This window comes from Rhagoletis pomonella, unplaced genomic scaffold, assembly GCF_013731165.1.
Source record: "Rhagoletis pomonella isolate Grant_MI unplaced genomic scaffold, Rhpom_1.0 Rhpom_scaffold_00030, whole genome shotgun sequence".
Lineage (NCBI taxonomy): Eukaryota > Metazoa > Arthropoda > Insecta > Diptera > Tephritidae > Rhagoletis > Rhagoletis pomonella.
In genome coordinates, this window is record NW_023458584.1 from 312,207 (window position 1) to 338,515 (window position 26,309).

General features: G+C 34.8%; 1 protein-coding gene across 1 annotated transcript in view; it reads right to left on the reverse strand.

The window, feature by feature from the left end:
- Positions 1–26,309, reverse strand: part of LOC118749671 (muscle, skeletal receptor tyrosine protein kinase-like) — an 81,402-nt gene that overhangs the window by 23,011 nt on the left and 32,082 nt on the right. The window contains exons 4-6 of the mRNA XM_036484470.1: positions 18,925–19,074; positions 5,001–5,090; positions 4,092–4,235 (exon numbers count right to left, since the gene is read on the reverse strand). Of these exons, the coding sequence (XP_036340363.1) occupies positions 4,092–4,235; positions 5,001–5,090; positions 18,925–19,074 (384 nt within the window). The remainder of the gene's footprint in view (positions 1–4,091; positions 4,236–5,000; positions 5,091–18,924; positions 19,075–26,309) is intronic.

The window sequence follows — 26,309 nt, forward strand, 5'->3', positions numbered from 1 at the left end:
AACGTCATATGCGCTGAGTGTATTGCATCTCGAAACACCACCACCTGCATGCCTCTCTCTGTCTCTCTCTACATGGTTCTGTCTAGCGACTGCCACTAAGGCTCTTTATAGCCTGCTTCCGCCTCGAGCCGCTTACGTCGTCCTGCCACAGCTGATTGCCGAGCTGATGACAAAACTATGAGTGTCTTCTAGCGCAGCTGTGTGACGTTGTTGCATTATCCTTCTGCCAATTCAAGCCGGCGCACAAAGATCTACAGCCACACAATGCCAATATTCGATTCAAGCTGCTTGTGTAAAGAATTTTGAATATGAAAACTTGTGAGGAGCACTATGCTTTCGATTATTTATTTTCAATTTCTTTATTTCCTCGCTGCACTTACTGCACTTTTCTAGCTGTCGACGTTGCTTACTTCTATGTATTTTGTTTCATTTTTTCCCATCCAACTTTTATTGCATATGTTATTTTGTCTTTTTTGCATCATCCATACTTTCTTTCACAAATTTTCTTCGATATTTTCTTAAATCCTTCTGGGCATTTAATTTAATCTAGCAAAGAGTTTTGCGAAAATTCCGAAGCATTGCATGAATTTTAAAAAAAGCGCATTTGCAAGAATCAGACTTGTTGATATGAAACTTATGTACATACATACATACAAGTTGAGAAGTTGCTGTGACAGAACAGGTAAATCAAGTTTCAGGCATCTTACATTACTTTCCATAGCATGAGATCAAGGACCAATACGTGTTGAATGCCTTCTGTGCCGTTATAGCTTTTTCTTCCTTCATCTTAGTTATGAAGCTGTATCGTTTCTTAAGTAGTTGCCTACACGACTACGACCTACGGTACACGATTTTTAGGTCCATAAGTACGTGGCTGTGTGAAAGTTTTATAGAGCTGTCAGGATTTGAGTCCAGTCGACCGAATTGCAAAAATTTCTCTAGAGTGCACAGTGGTTGCTGTAGTAGGCCAATAATAAAAAAATCGAAGCCAAAAAAATTCAACCAAACATAGCACTACTACATATTTCATAAAAGAAAACAATTTTAAACGGAATAGTTGTTTTAATTTGACTCCGGCCTTCCTCTTTAAAATTAATATTTATGGTGAGAATATCGTTGAAGTGAAGTACATTTTATACCATGTCCCAATCGGCAAACATGTGTGTATATTCAGTTACTAGAATAAGAAAAAAAAATGAAAATTGAATGTTTATCTTTATTTAAAAGAAGATAAAAACAATTTTTAATTTAAAGTTATAGGTTTATAGTTACTAAAGTAATTTTAAAGTAGTTACGTCAAATGGTCCATTTTTCAAGGTATGTGGGTTTCTAATTTGAAGGGATTTTTTAATTAAGTTTAAGAAAATTTTTTGGATTTTACCAGCACAATGCAATAGTACCGATACACCGATACAAGGTTCACGGTAAGCCATAAACTCGAATTTAACGTTTTGTGTTTATGAACGACTGCTATGAACAAGTCATTGGGGTATTTACGAACCTCAAGAGTTTAATTTGACATTTGTTTGTTTACGTTTTCATACTCACATTTAGCCCAATACCGTACTGCGGTATTTAGACAGAAATAGTCCGAAGTAGTCGTTGTGTAGAATACTAACCGTTTAGACATACAAAAGAAAAAAAAGAAAAAAAAAAATGTGGAACTTGTCATGCTTATTTCAATCACATCAAGATTATTTTACACAAACCAAAAGCAAAGGTCAAAGTTAAACTTTTATATTTTCATTCCCGAGCGCACTTGTGCACAAGGGTATATTAACTTTGTTCGCATAATTTTGTACGTGGTTTGCCCTTTATCTAGGGTAGGTGGGTACTGAAAATGGGCGAAATCGGACTGTAGCCACGCCCACTTCCCATATAACGGTATTTTCTAAAAATGCAAATACTACGATATTTCAGAAAATATTCAATGCAAATTGTTGAAAATCAGTACGTGAAGTAGAATTGTGGTAAAAAATAATAGTATTATGAAATTTTTGGAAAATGGGCGTGATCTCGCCCCTTTATGATGAAATGCTGTATCTCGGTAGCCTCTCCACCAATCCTTATTAAACTCGGTAAGAGCCTTTAGTAGGGTCTAACTAAGAAATGTGTTGAAAATCTTTGAAATCGAGAAATAACCACGCCCACCTGCCATATAACGCTAATTTTCAGAAACACGAAAACTGCGATAAATAGGTAACTACTGGAGCTAATTCATTTAAAATCGATGATTGCCATAACTACTTAGCAGAAAATTGGAACATTATAGCTTTTGGATAATGGGTGTGGCAACGCCCAATTGTGACCACAAAGGTGTATCTCGGTAACCGATCTATCAATTTCTTCCGAACTTGGTGAACTTAACAACGTCCACTAATTACCTTTATTTTGACGTCATTGTTTTTTAAATAGGTTTAATATTAAAAACTCTCCCAGCAATGACTTTGTATCTGGAGTAGAGGTCGGATCGAATCTGGGCGGTGGGAGGAGGTGTCTACTATAAGGAAATCTTACTAAATGTTATTCGCAGACAGATCTCTTCAACATCTTTCAGGCCGAGGCGGTCGCTATAAAAGAGGCAGCCGATTGGCTAGGCACCAACGTATTGCCGACTAATAGGAAGGTGAATATCTACGCTGACAGCCAGGCGCTGAGTTCGCTAATGGTATGATAAAAACTGGTCGAGGAATGCCTGACTTCTATCTCAACTGCCTCGGAATACTTCCTAATTGAACTGATTTTGGTCCCAGGGCTCAGTTCAATTACTGGAAATTGCAGGACTAATGAATTGGCTAGGCCGGGCACCTTCGAGGCCATCCCACTTGACAGGGAGAGCATAGAAATTCCGTTGGCAACCTGCGGCCTGCCCCTGGACAGATGGGCTCACAATCAGCTGAGCGAGCGTTGGGCGAAAACGCTCACATACAAAGTTACACGATCCTTCGGGCCGGTTATTGAACGCGTTCGGTCAAGGGAACTTCTACAGCTGGCCAATCGCCAGCTATCGACTCCACATTATCCTTTAGCGACCCACGTGGTGCGGCTCAATATCGTCACGGATCCGTCAGTTAAACGAACGTTGAAGTCTTAACAGAAATCTTGCGAGTTCTGGACATCATAGTGTTATCACAGAGGTTACGTAGGCTAGTTAAGGCAGCTAGATCTGGTTAGAGAATACATTCGGATACCATTAAGCACCATGTCTCCTAGTAGAACATTTCATGACGTTTTCGCCAAACTTTCTTCGTGTTAGAAGAAATTGTATCACATACATCTAAAACGCTTTCTCCGAAAAGCAAGGTACTCGCATAGGAAGTGCTGGACTTACGCTATCTCCACCTCATATCTACAGCTTCTAAAGCAATCGTTATGCCAGACTCCGAACCTAGCGGACATATGACCAATGATCCAGTGACTCATTAGTATTTCCTTGAGCGTCGGAACGTTCGTTTTTGATAGTCCTAGAAATCGTCGCGTGGCCCTCTCCTCAACTGATGGCAGCAGGATTCGTAAGGCGATTATATGCTTATGAGCGGCTGCCCATAATTCTATATCCGATCTTCTTTTGGCGCATTTGTCTAATTCTTTATTTCCCTGAATGTCGCTGTGTCTCGCGATACACTAGCGATCCACTATCTTCGGCATTCCTGTACGCATATTGCATTAGTAATTACCAACTCAAAAGGGACTTGATAGCAACTTGATTATCCACGGCGAAAGCGAGTTTTTGTAGAGCTTGCTTACCGGCTTTGCCGCACCATGAATTGCTAATATCTCAGCATGGAAAACGCTGCAGTAATCTGATCGCAACGGAAATTTCTGAGGAAACAGGCCAGAACACATCAAAATGGTAATTTTGGAACCATTTACTGATGACGGTTGCGATCTTCAGAGGCTTTATTTTTGTTATAGACTAAAAATGGTTATAAACTGCAGTAAGATTCAGGAATGAAATTTTATATTTCTGCAGGTTTTGGTAGACCCAAAAACCTTGTTTTCCATCCCTGTTTTATAGTGCTAATTTTGTTAGAGGTAAAACTTCAATCGGCATCTGCTCTAGAAAATGCCACATTCCCTACGATACTCACATTGATGATGCTCCCTCCCCGCGCCATGGTCCTGTGAATTCCATAAGCTCGATGTGGCACCAACAAAGACATTATTCACCGACGATGATGGCGTATCTGCTGCATTCGATTTTGTGCGATGAACTTTTTTATTGAAACGTTGATCTACTTTGTTGAGGCAAGCATCCATAATTGTTGTTGTAGTTGTTGTCGTCAAAAACATCCAGTTATAAAACGTTGCCATTGTTGTTGTGTTGCAAAGAAATCAAATAAATATATAAATATAAGTAATAAGTCAACTATGTGGCAAATTGATCATAAAAGCGACATACATAAGTGGGTTGTGGTACTTTTGCTCGGTACACATACATAAGTGCTGTCTCTTCTACTCAAACTTTAACGCGCTCTTCATCTCTCTACACTGCTCATGCATTTCTATAGTGCCTCTCTGATGCCAATCAAGCGTACCCCCGCCAACAATAACCATTGCAACAACATAAGAGATGTACATAAAAGCGTTGCAATGGAATAATAAATGAGACAAGTGGATGCATTAAGTTGTTGAGGGGATTGGTAAGGTAAGTTAAGGACGACAGGCAGTGAAAGGATGGCTGTTAAGTGAAGCATAAGGACTTTTATACACTTTGTAATGCTATATAGTATGCACAACAACAGGCCATTCTGGTTCGCTTTATACAAAAGGGGGAAGCTGAATGTGACGCTGCTATGTATGTTTGACTTGTTGTGAGGAGTAGAGCATGCATAAATGGTTGTTGAAGAAGGGGTGATGAGGGGCGAATTAAATTCAACTTAAAGTAAATAGGAGAGCAAACATGCTGCATATTTAAATTTGGAAATATGTATACATAGACATAGGTATGTATGGATGTATGTATGTTAGCATGCATAGCGTGTGGCAGTTATACGCACCTTTGTTGTTGTATTTAACAATCACCACCGGTACGGTATTGAGCGCCACAGTTGGTGCTATTGTGGTCACTGTCGTTGTTTGCGGAATGTCTGCAATGAAACAAGTGAAAAGCAGAAGAGAGTGCAGAGGTTGTTGTATGCAAAGAGGGCATTTAGAGCGATTTAAGGAGATATTTTGTACAATTGAGGATTTTTAAAATTTAAATCAACACACATGTTTTAAAATTTAAATGAAAAAATTTAAATTACATATAAACGAATATATTTTCTTTTATAAAAAATTTTATATGGCAAATTAAAACTGAAATTATTCAAACAAATTAATAGTAAAAATTTTTTTTTGAGCTTGAGGCCGTTTCTTTTAAAGACGCTGGAGGGACTGATTGATCTGCACCGAAGTAGCGGGATTCTCAGGCAGCGTCTTTCCTTAAATCAGCAAGCCTACTGTAAAGGCAGATACGTTCAAGCGGCCGCTGACGGTATTGAACAGTCCTTTTCGCAGAAGGAATGCGCGTTTGTGCCTCCTTCCCTGATATCGAGGGGGCTTTTAATAATGTCTTGCCCGAGGCTATCATAAACCCTCTAAATTAGCTAGGGGTCGGAGCTGACCTTTACGGTTGTTGGTGGCTCTGGAGCGTAGTGGCTGCCAGGTGGTTGCCTATGCTGACGTTTTAGCACTGCTAACAGTGTTTCTAGAAACACTCTTTTGATTCATGCAGCAGGCTGGTTGTGAACCGTAGCAAAACGGAGCTTTTTATTTTTATTACGAGGTATAAGGTACAGACTTCCCGTCTACCCTCAATAGGCGTAGTGGAAGACTTACGGCTTTCTGACAGGGTGAAGTACTTGGGATTGATACTTGATAGCAAGCTTTCCCGGAAACCCATCGTAGAGGAAAAATTCAAGAATGCAACAGTAACATTATTATGCTTTAGGATTGCCGTTGCTAAGCGCTGGGGTCTCTCACCGAAAATAGTTCATTGGCCTTATGAAACTATAGTCAGCCAATTTTATTTTATAGGGTACTCGTCGTATAGGAGTGCAAAGAGCGGCCTTAATTGGAATCAATGGGGCACTAATAAATTACTTCGAGTGCCTACCAACTCGAACAGACCACGACCGACAAGTTTGGGTCCGGAAGGATATCCCAGCGAGGGATGACCAGGAGGAGTGTAGTATATTGAATCAGGGTCCTGTTATGGTGTGTTTCTTGACCTCCCTATCGACCATAAGGGATTATTATGCTATTAAAAGTATTTAGGTGCCAGATCGCTGTGAAATTGCTGGCAATCGCAAGGCCGACGAGTTGGCAAAACAGGAAACCCTTGAGAAACTGCTCCTGGTCAGTGCTGATTTGGGTGCTCACCTGACCTCATGTGGTCTATTCGTGGACAGATGTAAGGTAAGGTTTAATATCATCGATGACCCCTATTGCACCAGCCGCATTGTTGGACGGTTAGGTGGGATCATCTCAGCACGTGCTGTTCTGGTGTCCAGCTTTTGCGAATCTTAGGCTTAGTCACTTAACAAAGTTTCCAACGCTCTCTTCTTTCCCCTCCCTCTCCACCATTTGTCATCCTCTTTCTTCCTACTTTCCTGTGACTCTTTTCCCTTCCTCCTATAAAGGGCACCAAAGTGGAGAGCCTCATCATTGTCTAAGTGTGCCTCCACTCACGGAGGCGGTCATCTAACCTATATTTTTGTGAAACTAACAATACTTTAATTAATAAAAAAAAACACAAATTTTTATAAAAAAAAATGATTTAAAAATTGCTTCCGTGAAAAGGATCTGAGATAGGACTAGTTTAGAACCATGTGATTTTTATAGATGTTCCAGAGACGAAACAGAGATTTAATTCGCCATGTACTTTCTGCACCTCTAATTTATGGGATACTACTTTTCACGAGAAATAGTACATCTGCTTCGAAAAGCTGGGCTCATCATCCCCCGCTCTCGGTACTGTATCTGCCGCCATTAACGTAATTTAATTGGGAGCGGCTTCGGTTACTTGGCCATATTTTCTAGCTCTTTAAGTGATCAGCTGGTGAGTCTGCTTCGCTTTGAGACGCTAGGTAGCTCCTTTATTAGTTGTTGCCCCTTCAAACTTATTCTCGTCTCCTATTGACCCTTCGAAGCCTGGTTTTTTCGAAGGCTATGAGCCACTCAGAGCAATTGTCTAAGGTCCCAGAAGATGTAATATTTAATTGAACCAGGTGAGTTGATCCTCAGTAAGGCGTTGACTGCTCGAGTTCCTTCTCAGAGCTGTATAGAATATTCTTTTGACTACGTTTCATGTGTTTTTGTTCAGTTATAGGAAAAAGATTTAAAAACAGATAATAATATGCATATGCATATAATAGGGATACTGAAAACAAAGAATTTTCAAATAATAATTTATGTAAATGTATTTTTATGAACAAAGTTTTGAACTTTTAAAATTTAAATAATTTTCTTTTAATATTAAATACGCATGTTAAAAGATCCTAGAATTTTAATCAATTCATATTTCAAACTCTAATAGCCAGTTTCACGAAAGCTGGTTAAGTAAAAAAGTTTTTTTTTTTTTAATATGAATTTATGAATTTAATATGGAAACTGACAGAAAAATTCCTTTCGTGAAACTGACCGTAATTGTCTGACTACCGTTCGAAATACGAATAAACTCTTTCTTAAGATAGTAGTCGAAGAACAAAAGATATGCCGGGTTTTGTAAGTCGTTAAGGAAAATGGTTTTTTGCTCTTACCTCCTCACAACATTCTCACATACACATGTAAGTAATAATAATATAAAAATATTATTAAAGGTTGAATACACTTACTAATTTTTACATAAGCTAAGACAAAAAGGCAATAGCAAATTTTAACTCTGCATAAAAAAATTCGATTTTGTGCCAAGCGGATTTGACGAAAACCTTCACCGGAGCCCAAGCAAGTTTTTTTTTTTTTTGTTGTTATAAAGTGGTTTGAAGGAAGCATATATTGACTACCGAGCATTTCAAGAACTAATTTTCTAACATTCACTAGGCGATGAGGCTTGCAACAAAATAATCCAACCGATAATTCTGGTTTGGACACAATTTTTGAATTCGCTGACAACAAGGTTATTGATTTAATTGTCACAGAAAAAAATAAATAAGTGCAAGCATATTAAAATCAACACACTCTTACCAGATATTCGCGACAAAAAATTGGGTGCCAAAAACAAACTTTGAAATGAAGAAGTTCCTCGGCCAATTCAGACATAAAAATATTATTATGGAAATATAATCAAGACTAAATACTGACTATACAAGTGAGAGTCCCATTCAGAAGAAAGTGGAGGGGAGGCAGGGTGGCCGATAAAGCGGCAGCTAAAAGATGGATTGAGGTGGAGTACGTCTGTACTCTCAGGAACTCGGCGCCTCCTTGTCTCTTCGTCTATGGAATGATGCAAGCACTCTTCAAGCGGAAGTCTTAGGCGTCCTTGAAGCTTGTTAGGTTCTAAGAAAAGGCATGGGTAGAATAAAGAAAGCGACAATATACTGCGACAGCCAAGCGGCTTTGTTAGCCTAGCATCGCCTATTACCAAATCCTAGCTAGTACTGAAGTTAAAAACGGAAATATGCTCAATGGTATTGAAGGAAATGAGAAGGCCGATGAATGGGCGAAGGCAGGAGTCGTTCAAAGAGAAAAAAATAGCCTGGGAACTCTGGCCTGCCTGCAACAGGACGAAGACCCTAGACCTGCTTAAATATCTAGGGCAGAAGTATTTAGAATTTTAGCAAACATTAAAGGCCACTGGACCATAAGCAAGCATGCAGAGAGAATGGGGCTCCCATATAATAGAACTTGCCGCATCTGTCAACTAAATGTTACCGAATAATGTGTCCAGCATTTCGTATCTGAATGTCTAGGTCTAACGGCTGCTAGGAATAAAATACTCGGAAGACACATACAAAAAAAAAAAAACTAGCTGATATATCAGGATCTATTATAGGTGATATTGGTAAATTCATCAGGGTATCAAGATGGATTAACTGATACAACTATGTATACATTGGTAACTGTTTTTCATTCCCACGAAAGTGCATCAAAATGGCGCAAAACGCGCTAATGCTATCGGAGTAAGGTGCTATGAGGCATCACAAATAACCAGCAAGCTCTGAAAATCTCATTGGAAACAACAATTGGGAGTGTATATCCTTCGAGTTCGAATGATTTTACGTGCTTTTTTTTTGCTGGGAATTCTAAAAAAATAAAAGACAGTTAACCCTTAATTAGGTTGTCAAGTTGAAAAAAAAATGTCTTGCAGTGCTTGGGTATTTCCAAACTGCCGTTACGTGACGTACGTATGACAAAATGTTAAAAAAATAATAATTGAAAAAGTCAAAATTTTTAAAGGGTTTTTCAAGATTTACATAGCAATTAATGGCCCCTTATTCAGTAAAAAAAAATTACAAATGTTGGAAGTAGCGATTTAGAGATATTAGTCAAGTTACGCGCTGGCGTGACGTTACACAAAAACAGAAGTGGATTTTGACTTCAATTACAAAATTGCAAAACTCTGCGAATAGGGCAAGACTGTTTGTATAAAAGCTTTTGTAGTTGTACTCGAAATGTTTAAGGTTAATTTTTCAAGTTTTGAAATGTAAAAGCTTTTTGCTTACCTGACGTTTCGTTACTAAAATTTCCATTGGAAAAGTTTTGTTAAAATTGTTCTTGAACAAATTTTTAACAGGAAGAAAACATGCACTGTATGTCGAACGTACTTTTTATTTTGACATCGGCGCCACCAGCAATTTCATTTTTTGCAAATCTATGTTCTACTACGTTTCAACTAAAAATGCCAAATATGAAGCAAACCAGAGCGCCACCTAACGAGACCATTTTTGGCAAAAATATTACTGCTTACATAATCAGTATATATTATATTAAAGCAGCCAAATCGGCCTATAAATAAGTTAGATATAGGGCTTTTAATTTATTTTTTTTTTATGCGGTAGACTTTTCACTGGATTCGCTCATACCCAGTGTATTAAAAAAGTCTGTCAGAATTTCGGTTCATAGACGTAAATAAATAATTAGTGGTTAATAAAACAAAATCGACCCCCACCATCTAAAATTTAAATTTTTTGTGGGGTTATTTCTTTAAATTTACGTTATAAATATAAACCAAATCGAATCATAAATAAGGTGTTTTCAAATATTACGACACCTGCGCTACCTAGCGGATTAATTCATTTTTCGTAGTGCATAGCCATGGAGGTCTGAGGTAAGTGTGAAAGTTCAAATCTATAGTTTTTTCGGAAGTAGGTTTTAAATTGATTGCAATATTTGAAACTTAATAAAAGCTACAAATTTTGTAGATACCCACGTTTTTCGCCAGTTAACTCTGCGTTCTCAGCGCTTTCGCACTACTACAGGTTTTAACGCAAATTTTACATTCGAGAGAAATACATATCTATAATTTTTGTAATTAAAAGTTTAACTTTTTTTGCATAACTAAAATTAGGATATCCGAATTGGCATACATTGGACAGACCAAAAATTAAATATAAATAATTACTTCGGTTTTTCTCCGAAGGCAACGAAACTCAGCTTTCGATGCCTAAGCAAAAACTTATTTTAATCCAAGTTAATTAGTTGTTTTCAGTAGCATGTAGTTTCCCCAACACATAATCGTATTTCAACATATTTACTGAAGCATTTTCTACGTCCACTCGAATAAGTGCATTACATTGCTGGTTTCATATTCCACATAGAATTCCTATGCTTCATCTCTTCAATTAACTGAAAATTCCCCACCGGCTAAGATAAGTGCAAAAATTTTCTAATTAGTTATTGCTTACAATAGCATGCTTGTACAATAAACAGCTTACGCTTGCCTAACAAATTTGAGGAAATGCATCAATAAGCACATAACTAACAACATAATCCATACCTACATAAATTCAATTATTTGCAACCACAATCTTACGATTTAATTTCCAACACCAACTTAATAATTAAGGCATACTTTCAATTCGCTGGCCGCTGGTTAGCTGAAAGGCTTGAAGGCTGGCAGTCTGGTCAACCACAGCTGCAGCTTGACTATTGACCTAAGTGGCTAGAGGGCAACTAAGTGAATATTACTTTTTAAACATCTATGTATGCATGTGATGTAATTGTAAATAAGTGTATGTATATGTGTGAGTGTGTGTTGTGCCGATTTCGGCTGAACTTCATTACAATTAGTGCCACATTAATTATGCAATACTTATCGGCTCGGTTGCAACCAAAGCCAAGACATACTAGTTACATAGATGTGAGAGGTCGAAGGACACAAGAAAATTGCTGAAACCACAACCATGTAAGTAGCTATGCAACACACTATGTTAGCAAGTATGTGCTACTAACCACCTACACATTTTCCAATTTCTATCTAAACACACATACGAGGGGGGGGATTGAAAAGTTTTGAGCCTAAGCACCTTTAAATGACACTAATGTCTTCTCCTGCATGTTAATAATTGCTTGTATGCTTATATTAAGTATAGACAGAAATTTAATTGAGTCAATGAACCTTTTTAATTGAGTTACCGAGCTTTTTGGCGTTCACACTCAGTCAGCTGCTCGATTAGCAACAGTCATGGAAAAGTTGGCACAATCTTTCATTTTTTAAGTTTGAAAGTACATTCGGCACCCATCGACACCATTTTAGGTACATTTGGAACGTAGTCAATTGACCTTTCAATCAATCAGCATCTAAGCTCATGGCCTTTTTTTTTGGATAGTCAAGTTATTCTGTTCATCGACTATCTTCCTAAAAAAAACTACAATGAACGGAGGCTATTATGCCACATTGTTGGCAAAAATGCGTTCAGTGGTCGTCGGGAAACCGCAAGGCAAACTGTCTAAAGGAGTTCCGTTTTTGCAAGACAATGTACGCGAGGAAGCTGCGGAGCTGCAAGGCGTGTCCCGGCCGAGACTGAATTTGAAGAAGGTTGTCTTCATATAGTCCAGACCTTTGCCCCAGCCATTGCTTTCTGTTCTTCAATTTGAAGAAAAACCTCCAGGATGACGGTTTTCGGGTGCAGAAAAAATAAAAGCGGCAGTGGACGAGCATTTCGAAGAAGACAAAGACGGCGAATATTTTTTCGTTGGGTAAAAGCCTTTAAAGTTAAATACAAGAAGCGCATTGATGTAGAGCGTGCTTATATAGCAAAAAAATAAAAATATACATACACAGGCAAGTTCTGCAATTAAATTCCTAGGGAATTTCAACGCCGCGTATTCGAATTCAAAGCGCATTTTGTTGAAATTCACTGTGAAGTGAATTGCAGAACCTGCCAGATATTTCTATGAGCTACATATTTTAATACCTTAAGCTGAAAACTTGTCAGCCTCCCCTCGTATAACAGGTAAGTAAGCCTCCGGGCGCTCTAACGAGCCACATGGCTAAGAGGTAAGCTTAATGCAGTAAATTTTCATATAAATAATTAAATACATATGTATGTACGTATGTATCGAGCTACAAGCAGATAAATGTTCTAGGTGTAAATTTGTAGATTTGTTTGTACAAGTACTTGTTTCTAAGCTCATTGGATGCTTATTTGTTTTATACGGTTTATATGTTGACTTTGGAGATATTTTGTGAGTAATTAATCAATCACCTCAACATACAATTTACCACACTACACCAACAAATATTGCACAAATTTTGAACATTTATCTTTCGTGTGAGACAGAGTAGATGAAATGACTTTCACAAGGATATTAAGGTGCATACTATTGTACATATTTAGGGTATGTACATCCATGTGTGTGTAGTGAGTAGTTGATATTTGTACACAACTAATTGGACGTTTTAAAGCAGTTAACTACAGTGCATACAGGATTAAGATTATTAGTTGAAAACGTTTTTGATTTAGTTAGTTTTAATAAGAAAAGATGATTTAAAAATTCGGAAACTGGAAAGAGGAAACTGTGTTTTTTAGGCGAAATTTGTATATTTACCAAAGATTATTTATTTATTATTTGTTTGCCTAGTTATCGGTTGTTTGTTATTGCTTTTGATTATAATTATCTTTATTTTCAATTTGAAGATTAAATTATTGTTAATTAGAAGTACCCGGCCATGCCTTGCTGTCATCAGATGATAACTAAATTTTTTGTTACTCCCGAATATATACATATAACTCGAGCATACCAATATACGACTGTTATTATTTTCAGTCGCTCGCCGGTCATCAGTGTGGGTTCAGGTGAGGTAGCTCGTCGTTGATATGATTGAATTCGCCGACCTATATCAGCATCTCTTTTCCCCATAATGATTATAAAATAAGACAGAATTTTTTTCCCCAGCCAATCAAATAAATACAAGTGATGGTAAAATGTACTTTAACCGAGTCTTTTGTTAGTTTACAATATTTTTTTTCGAAACACGGCTTGAGAAAAGTAATAAATTTCCCATATCAGGATGGTAAAAATAACACTTTTGTATAGCACTTCAGTTAGAATATAGGTCAACCAAAAATTTCATGTATAGTAACAAATCTCAAGAGGTATGTATGTAGTTTGTACTTGTGTGCTGAAAAGTCCGTATGAAATGTATTAAATTAAAGAATGTTGCAAATGTTAAATCACTGGTTATTCCAAGTAGAGGATTAAATTTCAGGATAATAATTTTTTTTTTTTTTTTGTAAAATGTTAAATTAAGTTTAAAATAGGTAGGTAGATAATGCTTGTATTTTTAATGCAGGTAGAACATTAGATATGTTGTAAAGAGAAAAACCCAACGCCAAATCTCGAAAATTATCTGCCTTTGAAAAATTTTGTGACAACAATTACCCTCCATTCAGAAATTTTTTGATATTTTTCGTTTCATAAGCATTTTAAAATTTGTATTTCAAACGCTCAGTGAAAATATGAATAACAGTGACAATACTTTTGAAAAATCTATGGATCACAGAGCTTGTGAATTTTATTTTCATTCTACTAAAGCTGTTTGAAACACCTTTCGCATGGTGCCCATCTCGAAATATTTTATTTATTTTTAAATTTGTAATCTTAAATTTTTAGATTGGTGATAATGAACATGAAAATTGTTTCTATGCCGAAAATCTATTAAATACTATTCGTTTGATACCAAAACTGTAATTTTTAATATATCCTATCAATTAAATTTTCCAAACAGGTGGCAACCCTATTTCAAAATATTTTCCAAACTAAGCTTTCTTAAATCACTTTATTTTGATACCATTAATGCAATATGTCATTTACCTTATCAGTTTAAGTTAATTAAATTTTACAAACAGATGGCAGCACTCTTAAAAAATTTAAACTTAAATTAAAAAATTAATTTAAAAATTTAATTAAAAAAATTTTTACCATTTCGTTTACCTTATCAATTTAAGTTAATTCAATTTTACAAACAGATGACAACACTCTTAAAAAAGTTTTAGAAAATTAAGCTTTCTTATGCCGCTTTAATTTGATAACCATATTGTAGTACTATGGTAGTCATCTTACCAATTTAAACGAATTAAAGTTTTGAAACATGTGGCAACCCTCTTCAAAAGTATTTTCCATGAAGCTCCTTTAGACCACATATCCGAATTGTAACCTGATATCCAAAGTGAAATACATATTTCAAAATTCATCCTGAGCAAATAGCTAAAGAATCAGAAAAAGAATTATTTTATTTGTTCAAAACTTTTGTTGTTTTTTTTATATATGTGAAATTTTAATTGTTGTTGCCTTTTCTCACATATGAAGCTTCTATTTGTTGTCTTTTCTTATATGTGGAAGTTGTAGTTGCTGTTGTTTTTTCTTATATGGGGTATTATATGAGCACACAAACATAACGTAAACATGGTCCACATACGTTTTAACAAACTGTAAAAATTTCATCAAAATCTGTCCAGTAGTTTTCGAATAAATAATAAGACAATTCAATTCCGAAAAATAATTAGTTTTTGTAAAAAATAAATTTTCATTATTTCTCGATAATTCGCTGGAATGGTTAACTCCGCTTGCAGCAAAAATAAAAATCGCTGGTGATGCGCCAGCAAGTTCAAATATATTTTCGAAATCGATTTGCACTTTTTTAATTGCAGTCTACCATGCAACGTAAACTTAGTATTTCCTAAATGAGACAGAAAGGTCTTCCTGGCTGTTCACAAGTGGAAATAAAATTTCCCTTTCACAATTTGACAGCGAATTACGTGGACAGGATTTAAATATTGCCACGACTGACACGCTCTCTACTCAGATGGCTGTCTTAGTCGAGTTAGTTTCCATGCTCTCTTTTTAGAAAAAAACATCTCTCTATCTAAATAGTAAGGGTTTAGATGGTAATAATTGGAAAAGTTCAAAAAATAACCCCTTTAGCTTATCGAGCTTTCTCAATTAAGACGCTAATTGAAATAGATTTACCTTACGAAATTTCAATTCTCAATTGCTCTATTAGTGCTTAATTGAGTGCCCGTTGAATGAATTTTTTCACGCAACATTGCTGGGTATGTTTATTTTTGACGCTGAGGTATTTTTATTGAGCAAATAGCAATGGTCCTCTTTTACAGCTGATGCAAGTTCTTATCGAGAGTATCTATTGTGTGAAAGACTGAAGCAAGCAACAACGGACTGATTCGGCTTCATCAGGGTGGCTTTAAGGCCGGCAAATCGACCGTAGACCAGGTATTTCCAGTACGCTAAACCATGGAAAAGAGCGAGTTCCAAGCCGCTTTTGACAGCACTAAAAGGCATCTGGTCTGGTGGTAAACGAGGACAAGACGAAGTATCTCCTGTCACCAAACAAAGTGTCAGCACATTTGGGCCTTGGCACCTACGTCATTGTTTATAGTTATAATTTCAAGAAAGTAGAGATTTTAGTTTACTTGGGAACCAGCATAATTACCGATAATAATGTCAGCATGGAAATCCAACGCAGAATCACTCTTGCCAACAAGTGCTTCTTTAGATTGAGTAGATACTTCAGAAGTAAAGTCCTCTCTCGACGCACGAAAACCACACTCTATAAGTCACTCATCATGCCCGTGCTTGTATATGGTGCAGAAGCATGGACAATGACAACATCCGATGAGGTGGCTCTTGGAGTATTCGAGATAAAGATTTTGCGGAAGATTTACGGATCTTTACGCATTGGCGACGGCGAGTGCCGCAGACGATGGAACGATGAGCTGTATGACCTTTACAACAATTGTGCAGCGAATTAAAATACAGTAGCTCCGCTGGCTTGGCCATCTCGTTCGGATGGACTCCGACTATCCAGCTCTGAAAGTACTCAACTCGGAACCCGCTAGTGGAAGGGGGATGCCTCCTTGTAAGTGGAGAAGAACTTGGCTTCACTTTGTATTTTCAACTGGCATCAGTTGGCACAGAAGAGAAACAAGTGGCGTGCTTTGTTAAACTCGGCCAAAATCGCTTAGGCGGTTACAGCGCCAGTAAGCTCTTTACTGTCTTTCGAAAGATTATTTGCAAGATATGCTAGCGAGGGGGCATTAGCGTTATGCTATTGGGCTTTTGGAAATAAGTTTTTTTAAGTTTAAAAAATTTAATTAAATTAAAAGTTGTATATAGCTTTCTTTTGAAAACAATAGGAAGTTAAAAAACTAAATAAAAAATGAAATGAAAATAAAGCAACATTAATAAGTCTTTAACAAATTAAATTAAATTTAATTTTTTTTTCCTTTTAAAACAATAAAACCAAAAATTTAATGAGAAAAAAGTATAATAAAAGAAGAAGAAATAATACTTGAAAGTTAAGAAAAATTTAAAAGAATTTTTATTTTTAAGGCATCCAAAAATTAAAAGAAAATTAATTGAGAAAAAAAAACGAAGATGAGATCATAAAGATATATTAAATATAAACATATTTTTCTTAAAAAAACAAATATAATCTAAAAATTAAAAGTAAGTAAAATTAACGGAAAAACCAATACATCAAATAAAGGCTTCTAAAAATTTAATACATAATTAAAAGAAAATGAGATTAAAAAAATAAATAAAAATCTAAATAAAAAAATAAAATAAGTTCTTTAAAATTAAATGAAATTAAAAAATATATTCTTTTAAAAAAATTAAATCTTAAAAATAAAAAAGAAAAAAAAAATTAAAATAAATTCCACTGACTGAGATACGACGTTGGAGCGACGTGAGCTAAATGACATATAAGTGATTTCTCCCAAAATAGACTTTCACCAAGAGTGGTGATTGAGAGAGCTTTTTTTCTAACACTTTTGTGCTACGAAAGTTTTTACTATCTTTTCCATAATTGCCCTGTCAACTTAATTTAACTTTCCTTAAGAAATAGTCAAAGATGAGTAAACAAGTCAACTTAAGCCAGAAGCGAAAATATTTTGTTTTTGTATTTTCTTTTTCAGCTGTTTGACAGTTCGCGGCCTAGAACGCCATATCAAAAAATTTCACGAAAACATTGATGTTGGCGTTCATATGTTTTTAAGAAATACAAAAATAAAAGTCTGGCAAGCTTGATTATCCCAAGGGTCTAAATTTCCGTAAGGCCGTTACTTAAGATTCTCAAAACTACAGGTTGTTAACTTTCTTGGGGTAGGTTAAATTTTAATTAACAGCCAACACAGTCCCTCATATAACATGTTGGCCGAAATATAAAGTTATGTTAAGCTACGTAAATTAAGTCTAGACTAGCTAAGCTTCAGCTTACTATTTACAAATTTATGCAGTAAAAGAGAGAATAAAGTGTTTTTGTTAAATTTAATTTATCAAATGTTGTAGCCACTACAGTCACAAAAGACGACGCCTTTTCATTTGCTGCTTATCAAGTGTGCTGCAGCAACTCTTATTGGCTTGTATAAATTAATTAAATGTTGTCCCATAAATGTTTTTCTTATCTTTTCATTCACAAAAATGCACACCAAATATTGACTTCTAACCGAATGCCACATAATGCCCACAATTTTTGAATTGACCTAATTTAGTAAAAACCCAAAGAAGTCCATTGGCATAACATGCACAGCACAGTACCTACAATCTACCGCAATACAACATATGTAGATATATAGCTAAGTTTACCCCACACCACACCATATGCAGACGGTCACTCAACACAAATTGCTGGTTTTCTATTTTATATACAAATGTACACAAATGAATGTACATACATATATATTTTAATATATCCATATGAACCAGCACTTTTCCTTTTTTAAAATACCCTAGATCTCATTTGTTCTTCATCAGTTTTGTGCGTGTCTTTAGGTGTTTACACAGATATGCGCATATGTACATTAGGGTGCTTATTTTTTTGCGACTATTGTTTTTTTCACTCCTACCTCAAAATTTTGTGGAAAACACCTAAAATCTCCCTGAAAATGTTAGCTCTTAATATTAACATTAAGTACTTGCCCAAGGCGTCCCATATAAAATACATGTAAACTTTTCAAAACTCTACAGCTCAGAGGAATTTTATGGTATAGTTATGATAAATAACGGATTTTATTCAGAATGGAAGGCTCTACAAAAGTGTCCATTGCGGCGTAACTCTAGCTCCCACCAGCGAGCTAGTACGGGTCACCAAACCCAATATTTTAACTAAATTCCCGTAACAACATGAGCTACAGAAAAATTCCTAATGACAGACTTGTAGGACATTCAATTTCCTACAAAAAAGTTCTAAAACTCCAAATCACTTGCATCGATATATCTCCAGATATTGGGCTTTGAAATTGAGGTAGTCTGGAATTTTCATTGATTATTGAGCTAAATTGTAGAAATTGTTGATTAAGCCCTATGTCTACAGGTAATATCGATATTAGCGATTTAGTTTTATAAAATATTTTGGTAGGAAATTTTATTTTTAGGGAGTTTTTTAGGTGTTTTCCACCAAAAAAAAGCACCCTAATGTACATACTATATGTAGGTAGGCACATTAGTTAGTTTATGAGACATTCATAGTTCACTTACGATAGAGTTTAATTGTGCCATCTGTATCGCCAAGCGAATTCTTTGCCACACAACGATATGAACCGAAATCCAGTGTGTCAACATCGTTTATGGTTAATCGCATCGTTATTTTGTAGCCAGTCTCAAATGTTTCGGGCACAAAACGCTCACCTGCAAGCAAAATCAAACGAAAACATGCGTTGAGTAATTATAAAGTTTATGAAATATTTTCCTTATGCATAACTTTATAGTGTCATAAATAGTCAGTATTTAAATAACAGTTTCATCTTTACTAAATAAATATCTATCAAAATAAATTTAATTTTTACTAAATTACTAACATAAACATATATACAGAAAAATTACTCAAACAATGGTCTGTTGCAGATAATATACTCCTAGGCTCGTTTAATCCTTTAACTGTATTTGCAAGATTACGAAGGTAAAATTTGTCACAAAAGAGCTAAATAAATTTAATTGACATTAAATATTTTTGAATGGTCAAATAATACATATATGCATACATATGCCGTTATCTAAACGTCAAAAGGTGCCAAGTCCATTTTTTTTTAATTATTCAGGAGAGATGAAAAATCTATGTACTAAATTTCGAAAAAAGTGGACTTGGCAGCTTTTAACATTTAGTTAACGGTATATGTATATTTGTGTTTACACCTTTCATGAGCATGCAATGGTATTTGGTCCGATGTTTGTAAGTACTAGGATGTGTACTTATATGGTCAGAACGTCGAGCTGAGCGGATTTAGCCATGCCCGTGTTTGAATGCAATCTAGTCGCTCAGTTTTCAAGATATCCCGCTGAAATTTTGTAAGGAGTGCATTATGATAATGTATTAATCATTTGTCGGTACCGGAAAAATCGGACCACTATAACATATAGCTCAAACACAACTGATTGTTCGGACATGATATATTTTCTTATAACTCCTCTATTTATGCAGCTAAGTACAAAAAATTTCGCACTATTTTCATTGTTTATCGCCCGAAAGCTTATAGCGAAAAAAATAAAGATCGGATCACAGATAAGCGGACAGACAGTCATGGCTTAATCGATTTAATTCTGAGCATTCAGACCTTGTACAATCGATAACTAAACAGGTTGCACAATTTCATGCTTTTTGATGGAGTTATATCGCAAAACCTTATATCTGAACAATCTGTGGAGTGGGAGATATACCGTATAGGGGACGATCTTCTAAGTAGAACTGTGCGTGATCAATTAGTAAAAGGCTCACGAAATAACATGGTCTAAATGAAGGAGTTTTAGAGTAAAACCTCATATCTTAACAATCAGTTGCATGAAAGCTATAGGTTATATCAACCAGACCTTTATCATTTTCAGTATATCGAAACACTCTAAATATTTATAACAAAGACAACAATTTTAGAAAAAGTTTTTGGTGCTGAGACATCTTTAGTGTTTTGTTATAAAGTGGGAACTGATAATTCAAAAAATAATTTTTTTTCTAAGTGTAGTTTTCGAGTGTATTTTCGAGATATAACGGTTTTTGATAAAAGAAACAAAGGTCGATCAAACAAATATATAATATTTAAAGGAGCCGTATACTTATCAAAACATTTAATATTTTAAATGAAGGTTAATTAAGTTTGCTATCTTTTATTCACTATTCAGGAAAGCTGCATGTTTTTGAGATATTTACAAAGATTAAAAAAAAAGTTTTTCTGGCTCATACAGAAGGTTAACTTTTCAATAGTTCTAGGGTTCTTGAAAAAGATGAAAAGCTTCTGGATATTTTGACAAAAAAAAATAATTTTTCAAAAATGTTGTATACTAGATCACGCAGTATACGGAAAAAAACTTCTGCAAAATTACGTCGAATTTTTATTTTTCAAAAATGTCGAAAAAGCTAAATAGTTGAAACAAATTATTACTGTTCTGAGTAACTTTTTAATAGTTCTAAAGTTACTTTAAAGGAACAAAAAAGTTCTGCAAAATTACGCCGAAAAATTTTTTCTTCAAAAAAGATAAATTTTTGAAAAAAAAGTCCAAATCCAAAAGACCTAGAGTTCTTGAGTAAACCATTTTTTTTTTAATTCGAAAAACTTGAATTTTTGAAAAAATTTAAATTAAGAATATTGAGAGTGGCTTTTCAATAGTTTTAGAGTTCCTAAAACGAAAAAAATCGAAAAATTAAAATTTTTAGATAAAATAAATGTCAACCCTGGAACTGTTGAAAAGCTACTCAGAACTTTTCTTTTTTTCTTTTTGCGTCAAACCGTATGCCAACTTCACAGGCATCTATCTAAACTCATGAGTTCTTCTTATTTAGACTGGTCAATGATACATTTCAAATCATTGATCGTGAAATGTTAGCTAGATATTTTAGAAAAGTGTGCCATTTTCCTTCCAGAATAACATTTTTGTTTTAAGAATAAAATTCATAAACCTTCGCCACGCTTGCAATGAATTCTACTAACTACTAGCAAAGCATACTTGAAAAATCTTCTCAATAAAAATTTAAGAAATAAAAAAACAAAAAAAAGGAGAAAAGGTTAAATGACCAAGCTGACCAATTCATATTAAGCCAGGTCACAGAACCACCAAAAACATTTGCACCTATGTATGTACATATGTATGTATGCATGTTTGCCCAGGAAAGAAAAGTGTCAATTTTAAGAGAGGTTAAATAACAAGCCAAGCACAAATGCAGTGGCAGCAAAACGAAAACACCTACATATGTAGTAAGTGAACTAAAGCAGAGGTCACCCAAATCGAATGGTTGTGAATGTGGCAATCTTACTTCACCTGCCATGTCGTAGCGAAAGCATAAAAACCACAGCCATTCGCAATATGGGAGTACGAAGAGTTACTAATGTACTAGGTATATAACAAGGTAGATGGCAGCCAAGTGGACCAACTACTACCGGCATGCACACATACACACGTACACAAGATGAACACCATTCATTGGCTCTATGTTTGCGCAATGAAATAAAAATGCCAAATTAGTGCATATCACTCCATCAAGGATTAGAGATGATTTAAAATGGACAAGGATTACTTAAGAGTCGATAGTGCAGCAGCAACAACTTTTGGTAAGCAAGAAGGAACACCAAAAAACAACACACGAAAACAAACACAAGCTGACTTTCTTTCATTTAGCTACATGTACATATGTATGTAAGTACATACATAAGTACAAGCAAGCATTCAACTAGTGGTGAACTAGGTGTTAGCTATGTATGTACCATGTAGGAAAACGAACTAGTGCGGAACTGGTTCGGTTCTAGTGCGTTTGGAACCATGACTAGTACGCGTTAATTCTCTTTTGCATGCTAGCGACTGGCGAATTTAACATTGCGATGTCCTAGGAAGTGTCAATTGTCCCCCGTTGCATCCCTTTGGCTCTAGTTCCGAACCAGTTCTAAATTCGACAGATAAGATCTAGTTCGTTTTGCATCCCTTTTTCTATAGTTCCGAACCAGGTCCAAATTCGACAGATGAGATCTAGTTCGATCTGCATCCATTTTTTATACTTCCCAACCTGTTATAAATTCGTCACCTTAGATCTACATTTCTAATCAGGCTTGTCGAAACATTTCCCTTCTAAATTAAATACGATCGGTTGAAGGAAGGACAATACAATCACAAATATTTAAACGCATTTATTAAAAATTTATAAACCACATTAGTAGTAGTAGTAGTATTAAACTTAAGTAGTAAGTAAAAAAAAAAAAGTTCTGCTTAAAAGTAAAAATATTAGTTCACTTTGTCTTACTTGTCTAAATTTAAGCATATTGATTTTTAAGTAAATTCAGTTCTTTTTAAGCTTATATGTATATGAAGTACTTCCAAAGTTTTTTTCGTACTTAACTTAAATAAGATATACAGTCAGTCAATAAAGTTTAGGTACAGTGAAGTTTTTAAAATACCGACAACTATTTTTTAAATAATTTATTTTCCCTAATTTTTTATAAAAATATGGTTAATTCTACACCAAAAACCCCAAAAATCAGAGTTCCAAACCTTATGCATAATTAAAGAAAACTGCGAATTTACATCCAAGTATTGCAATTTACACTCTTTAGAAAAAAGTTAAGTACTCAGTTATTAGCCCATTCAATTTTAGTATAACAAAGTGCAAGTTTGAGGTAGCTAGGACTTACCATTGATATTTAGCAATTTTTTGTTTGTTTAGTAAGTCCCAGCTTCCTCACACTTGCACTTCATTATACTAAAATTGAATGGACTAAAAAACTTTTTCTAGAGAGCGTAAATAGAAAGTGAATTATTTTAATGGAATTTTGCAGAATTTTCTTAAATTTTGCACAAGGTTTGGGACTCTGATTTTTGGGGATTTTGTTGTAGAATTTTATTATTTATATAAAATTATTATTATTATTTTATATAAAATTACCGAAAACTAAAATATTAAAAAAATAGTTGCCCGTATTGTAAAAAATTCGTTGTACCTAAACTTTATTGGCTGACTGTATTAACGTAGCTGTAGTGGATTGCATAAAACAACTTAATTTGTCTTTTCTTAAAAAAAAGGAAGCTCTGGTGGCTTGCATTTTTAAATAAATTTAGTGAGAAAGTGGTAATTATTTTGACACTTTTTTTTAAATGCCTCTTTTTCTGCAACTGCATTGCCTTTCTCAATTGTCTTTCAGGATCTTGGCCTTTGTTTATGGAATCACTAAGTATAATGATTATTAATCATTTCAAAAACTATACCAGCGTGATAACCGACATATCCTTTTGAGAAGTAGCCGCACCCTTATAAAAGGAATAAGACCCAAACTTTTCAGGTACAAATTTCAGTAGGCTGCGTCTTTATGGCCTTTTCAGTTTTATAAATTATCATTATTTTTAAGTGGAAAAATAAAACTGAAAATTAATGATAATCTCTGCGCGAAAAAATAAAAATCATAACTTAATCATTATTTGTAATCCCAAAAATAAAAATCAAATAATAATTATTTCCGTTTAAACGAAAAAATAAAACTCAATAATAATTCATAAAATAATTATGAAATGCTGTTTAAATTATTTTACTCATAATGATTACCTTCCCTGCTTTTAAAATTTAAAATAGAATAGTTTAGTGAAAGTACCACATTTCACTGCTTTTGGACTGGTGCGGAACTAGCTACTATCGGACTGGTTCGTTTTTGGCAATAAAGAACTAGTACTGAACTAGAAATCTGGTTCACTAGTTCGTGTTATCCCTACAGGGTATGTACTACTTGGCAAGAAGTGCAGTGAAGCGCAGATCATTTTACTCATTGCCAGGTATTTATGCTTGTGCAGCTGTATTTAGTTTGCAAAGGTGTGTGCAAAAATACATACATACTTACATACATATGTATATCCTAGCTGAGCGATTATTTGGCTGGTTGAATTGAATTGTGTGAATGAAGATGTCTTAACGTCGAGCTTTGAGCTACTACAGACGTCGCTTGTATGTACATTAGGGTGGTCGAAAAACAGTTCAGTTCGGATTGTAATGCTCTCACCCCCTAGGATTGTTCTATATCGAAAAAAGTATACCCCTATTTTTTACTTTGGTTCCAAAAACATATTTAGAGGTCGCTCAAAGCACTCAAAGTTTTCCATGTATTGCTATATGGGGAAAAAACCACTTTTCGTAGAAATGGTATAGAATTCTTGAACCTCAATATTTTTCGATCGAAAAACTCTGGTTCTCTTCCGGAGACTTTCAATAATAATACCAAATTGTTTATTTAACCATTTTTTAATACTAACGTCCCATTGCATTTTTCGGGTTTTTTTTTGGGTTTTTGGCGGACCTATAAATTATAGTTGCGATCGAAAAATGGTTAAGTAAACAATTGGGTGTCATTATTGGGAATCTCCTGCAGATAAATTTAGTTTTCTGGTATAAAAATTCTGTTTTTTAACTATTTTATACCATTTCTACGAAAAGTTGTTTTTCCCCCATATAAAATACATGGCAAACTTTGGGCGCTTTGATCGACCTCTAAATATTTTTTGATTTGACTAAATAAAAAATAGGGGTTGGGGTATATTTTTTTCGGCATAGAAGAATCCTAGGGTGTGAAAGCATAAAAATTCCGACTTTACTTCTCCACATGCATTTTTGGAACACCCTAATGTACATACATTTGTATGTGGTGCTTGTATGAATTTATGGTTGGTTGGTTAGTTAGTTGGATATACGAATTTTTACTTAAAAATTTTACACAATTGTACCTGCAGGCAAATTTTTAAATGTGAAACAAATTGGGCTTCCTTAACTATGGTTACCTGTCAGGAATGGCTGATATTTATAGCTTAAGAAAGGTAGGTAAAAATATATTTAGATACATAGATAAAAAAATGAAGTTTAAAACAAAATAAAAGAAATACGTAAGGTAAAAATAAAGTTAAAAGATGAAAAAAAGATAGAGGAAAAGGAAATGAAAAAGCAAAATAAAAGAAAAAGGAAAAATATAATAATATTTCGGCGCTTACATTTTTGCTAAGTGTTTGGCCGAGCTTCTATTTCATTTTGTGGTCTGCGTCTTGATGTTGTTACAGAAATGGAAGTACCTAGAATTTTAAGCCTCCTCCAAATGACAAACGGATTTTATGAGAAGACTTTTTATTGCAAAAATACACTAGGCGGCTTGCCATTGACTGCCGCGGGCCGACCGTAGTCGGAAAAAGCTTTTTATAATTTAGATGTTACCTGGAACAGGTATCAAACACAGGTTCTACGGAGTAGAACCACTCAGCAATAGCGGCCGCCAGTAGCCACTCAAAAAAAAAAAAAGAAAGCAAATGAAAAAGAAAAATTAAATGTTGAAGTCAAAGGAACAAATGTGAAAATAGAGTTTTTTTTTAAATTATTTATTTAAATTATTATCCTTTACTTTTACAATATCCAATTTCAAACAGATTTTTCTCAAAATTTAGCCACGTATGGTTTTTGTGGGTGATAAATGGCAGTGTAGGTATTACGGTGCTTCTTAAAATGTAAAAAATAAAATAAATTTTTTATGGGACACCCCTTCATTTTATTTCACCTGCAAATTAAAGACATCCACGAAAATTTTAAAATAATTTGTAGCTGCCGCCAGGGGTTGAAAATATTAAAATATGCTGCCATTAAAGTTGCTGCCATTGAAAAAATAAAAAAAAATCGTTTTGAGCTCAGGCAGTCCATATTAATTTTCACTATGGATGCGTCGTGGAAAATTAAGCTCCAAAGAGGGTCATTTATTTAAATTTTTTGTAATAGATGTAGCATTTTTCACACTTTCCTGAGTTCCGAAAAACACTAGCTTGAAAACTGCTAAGAAATATGGGCTTTCCGAGCTCAAACAGTTTTTCTTAAAATTTTTAATGAAACAAAAAAAATAAACTTTGCCGAATTTTAACATTTTCCAACCCTGATA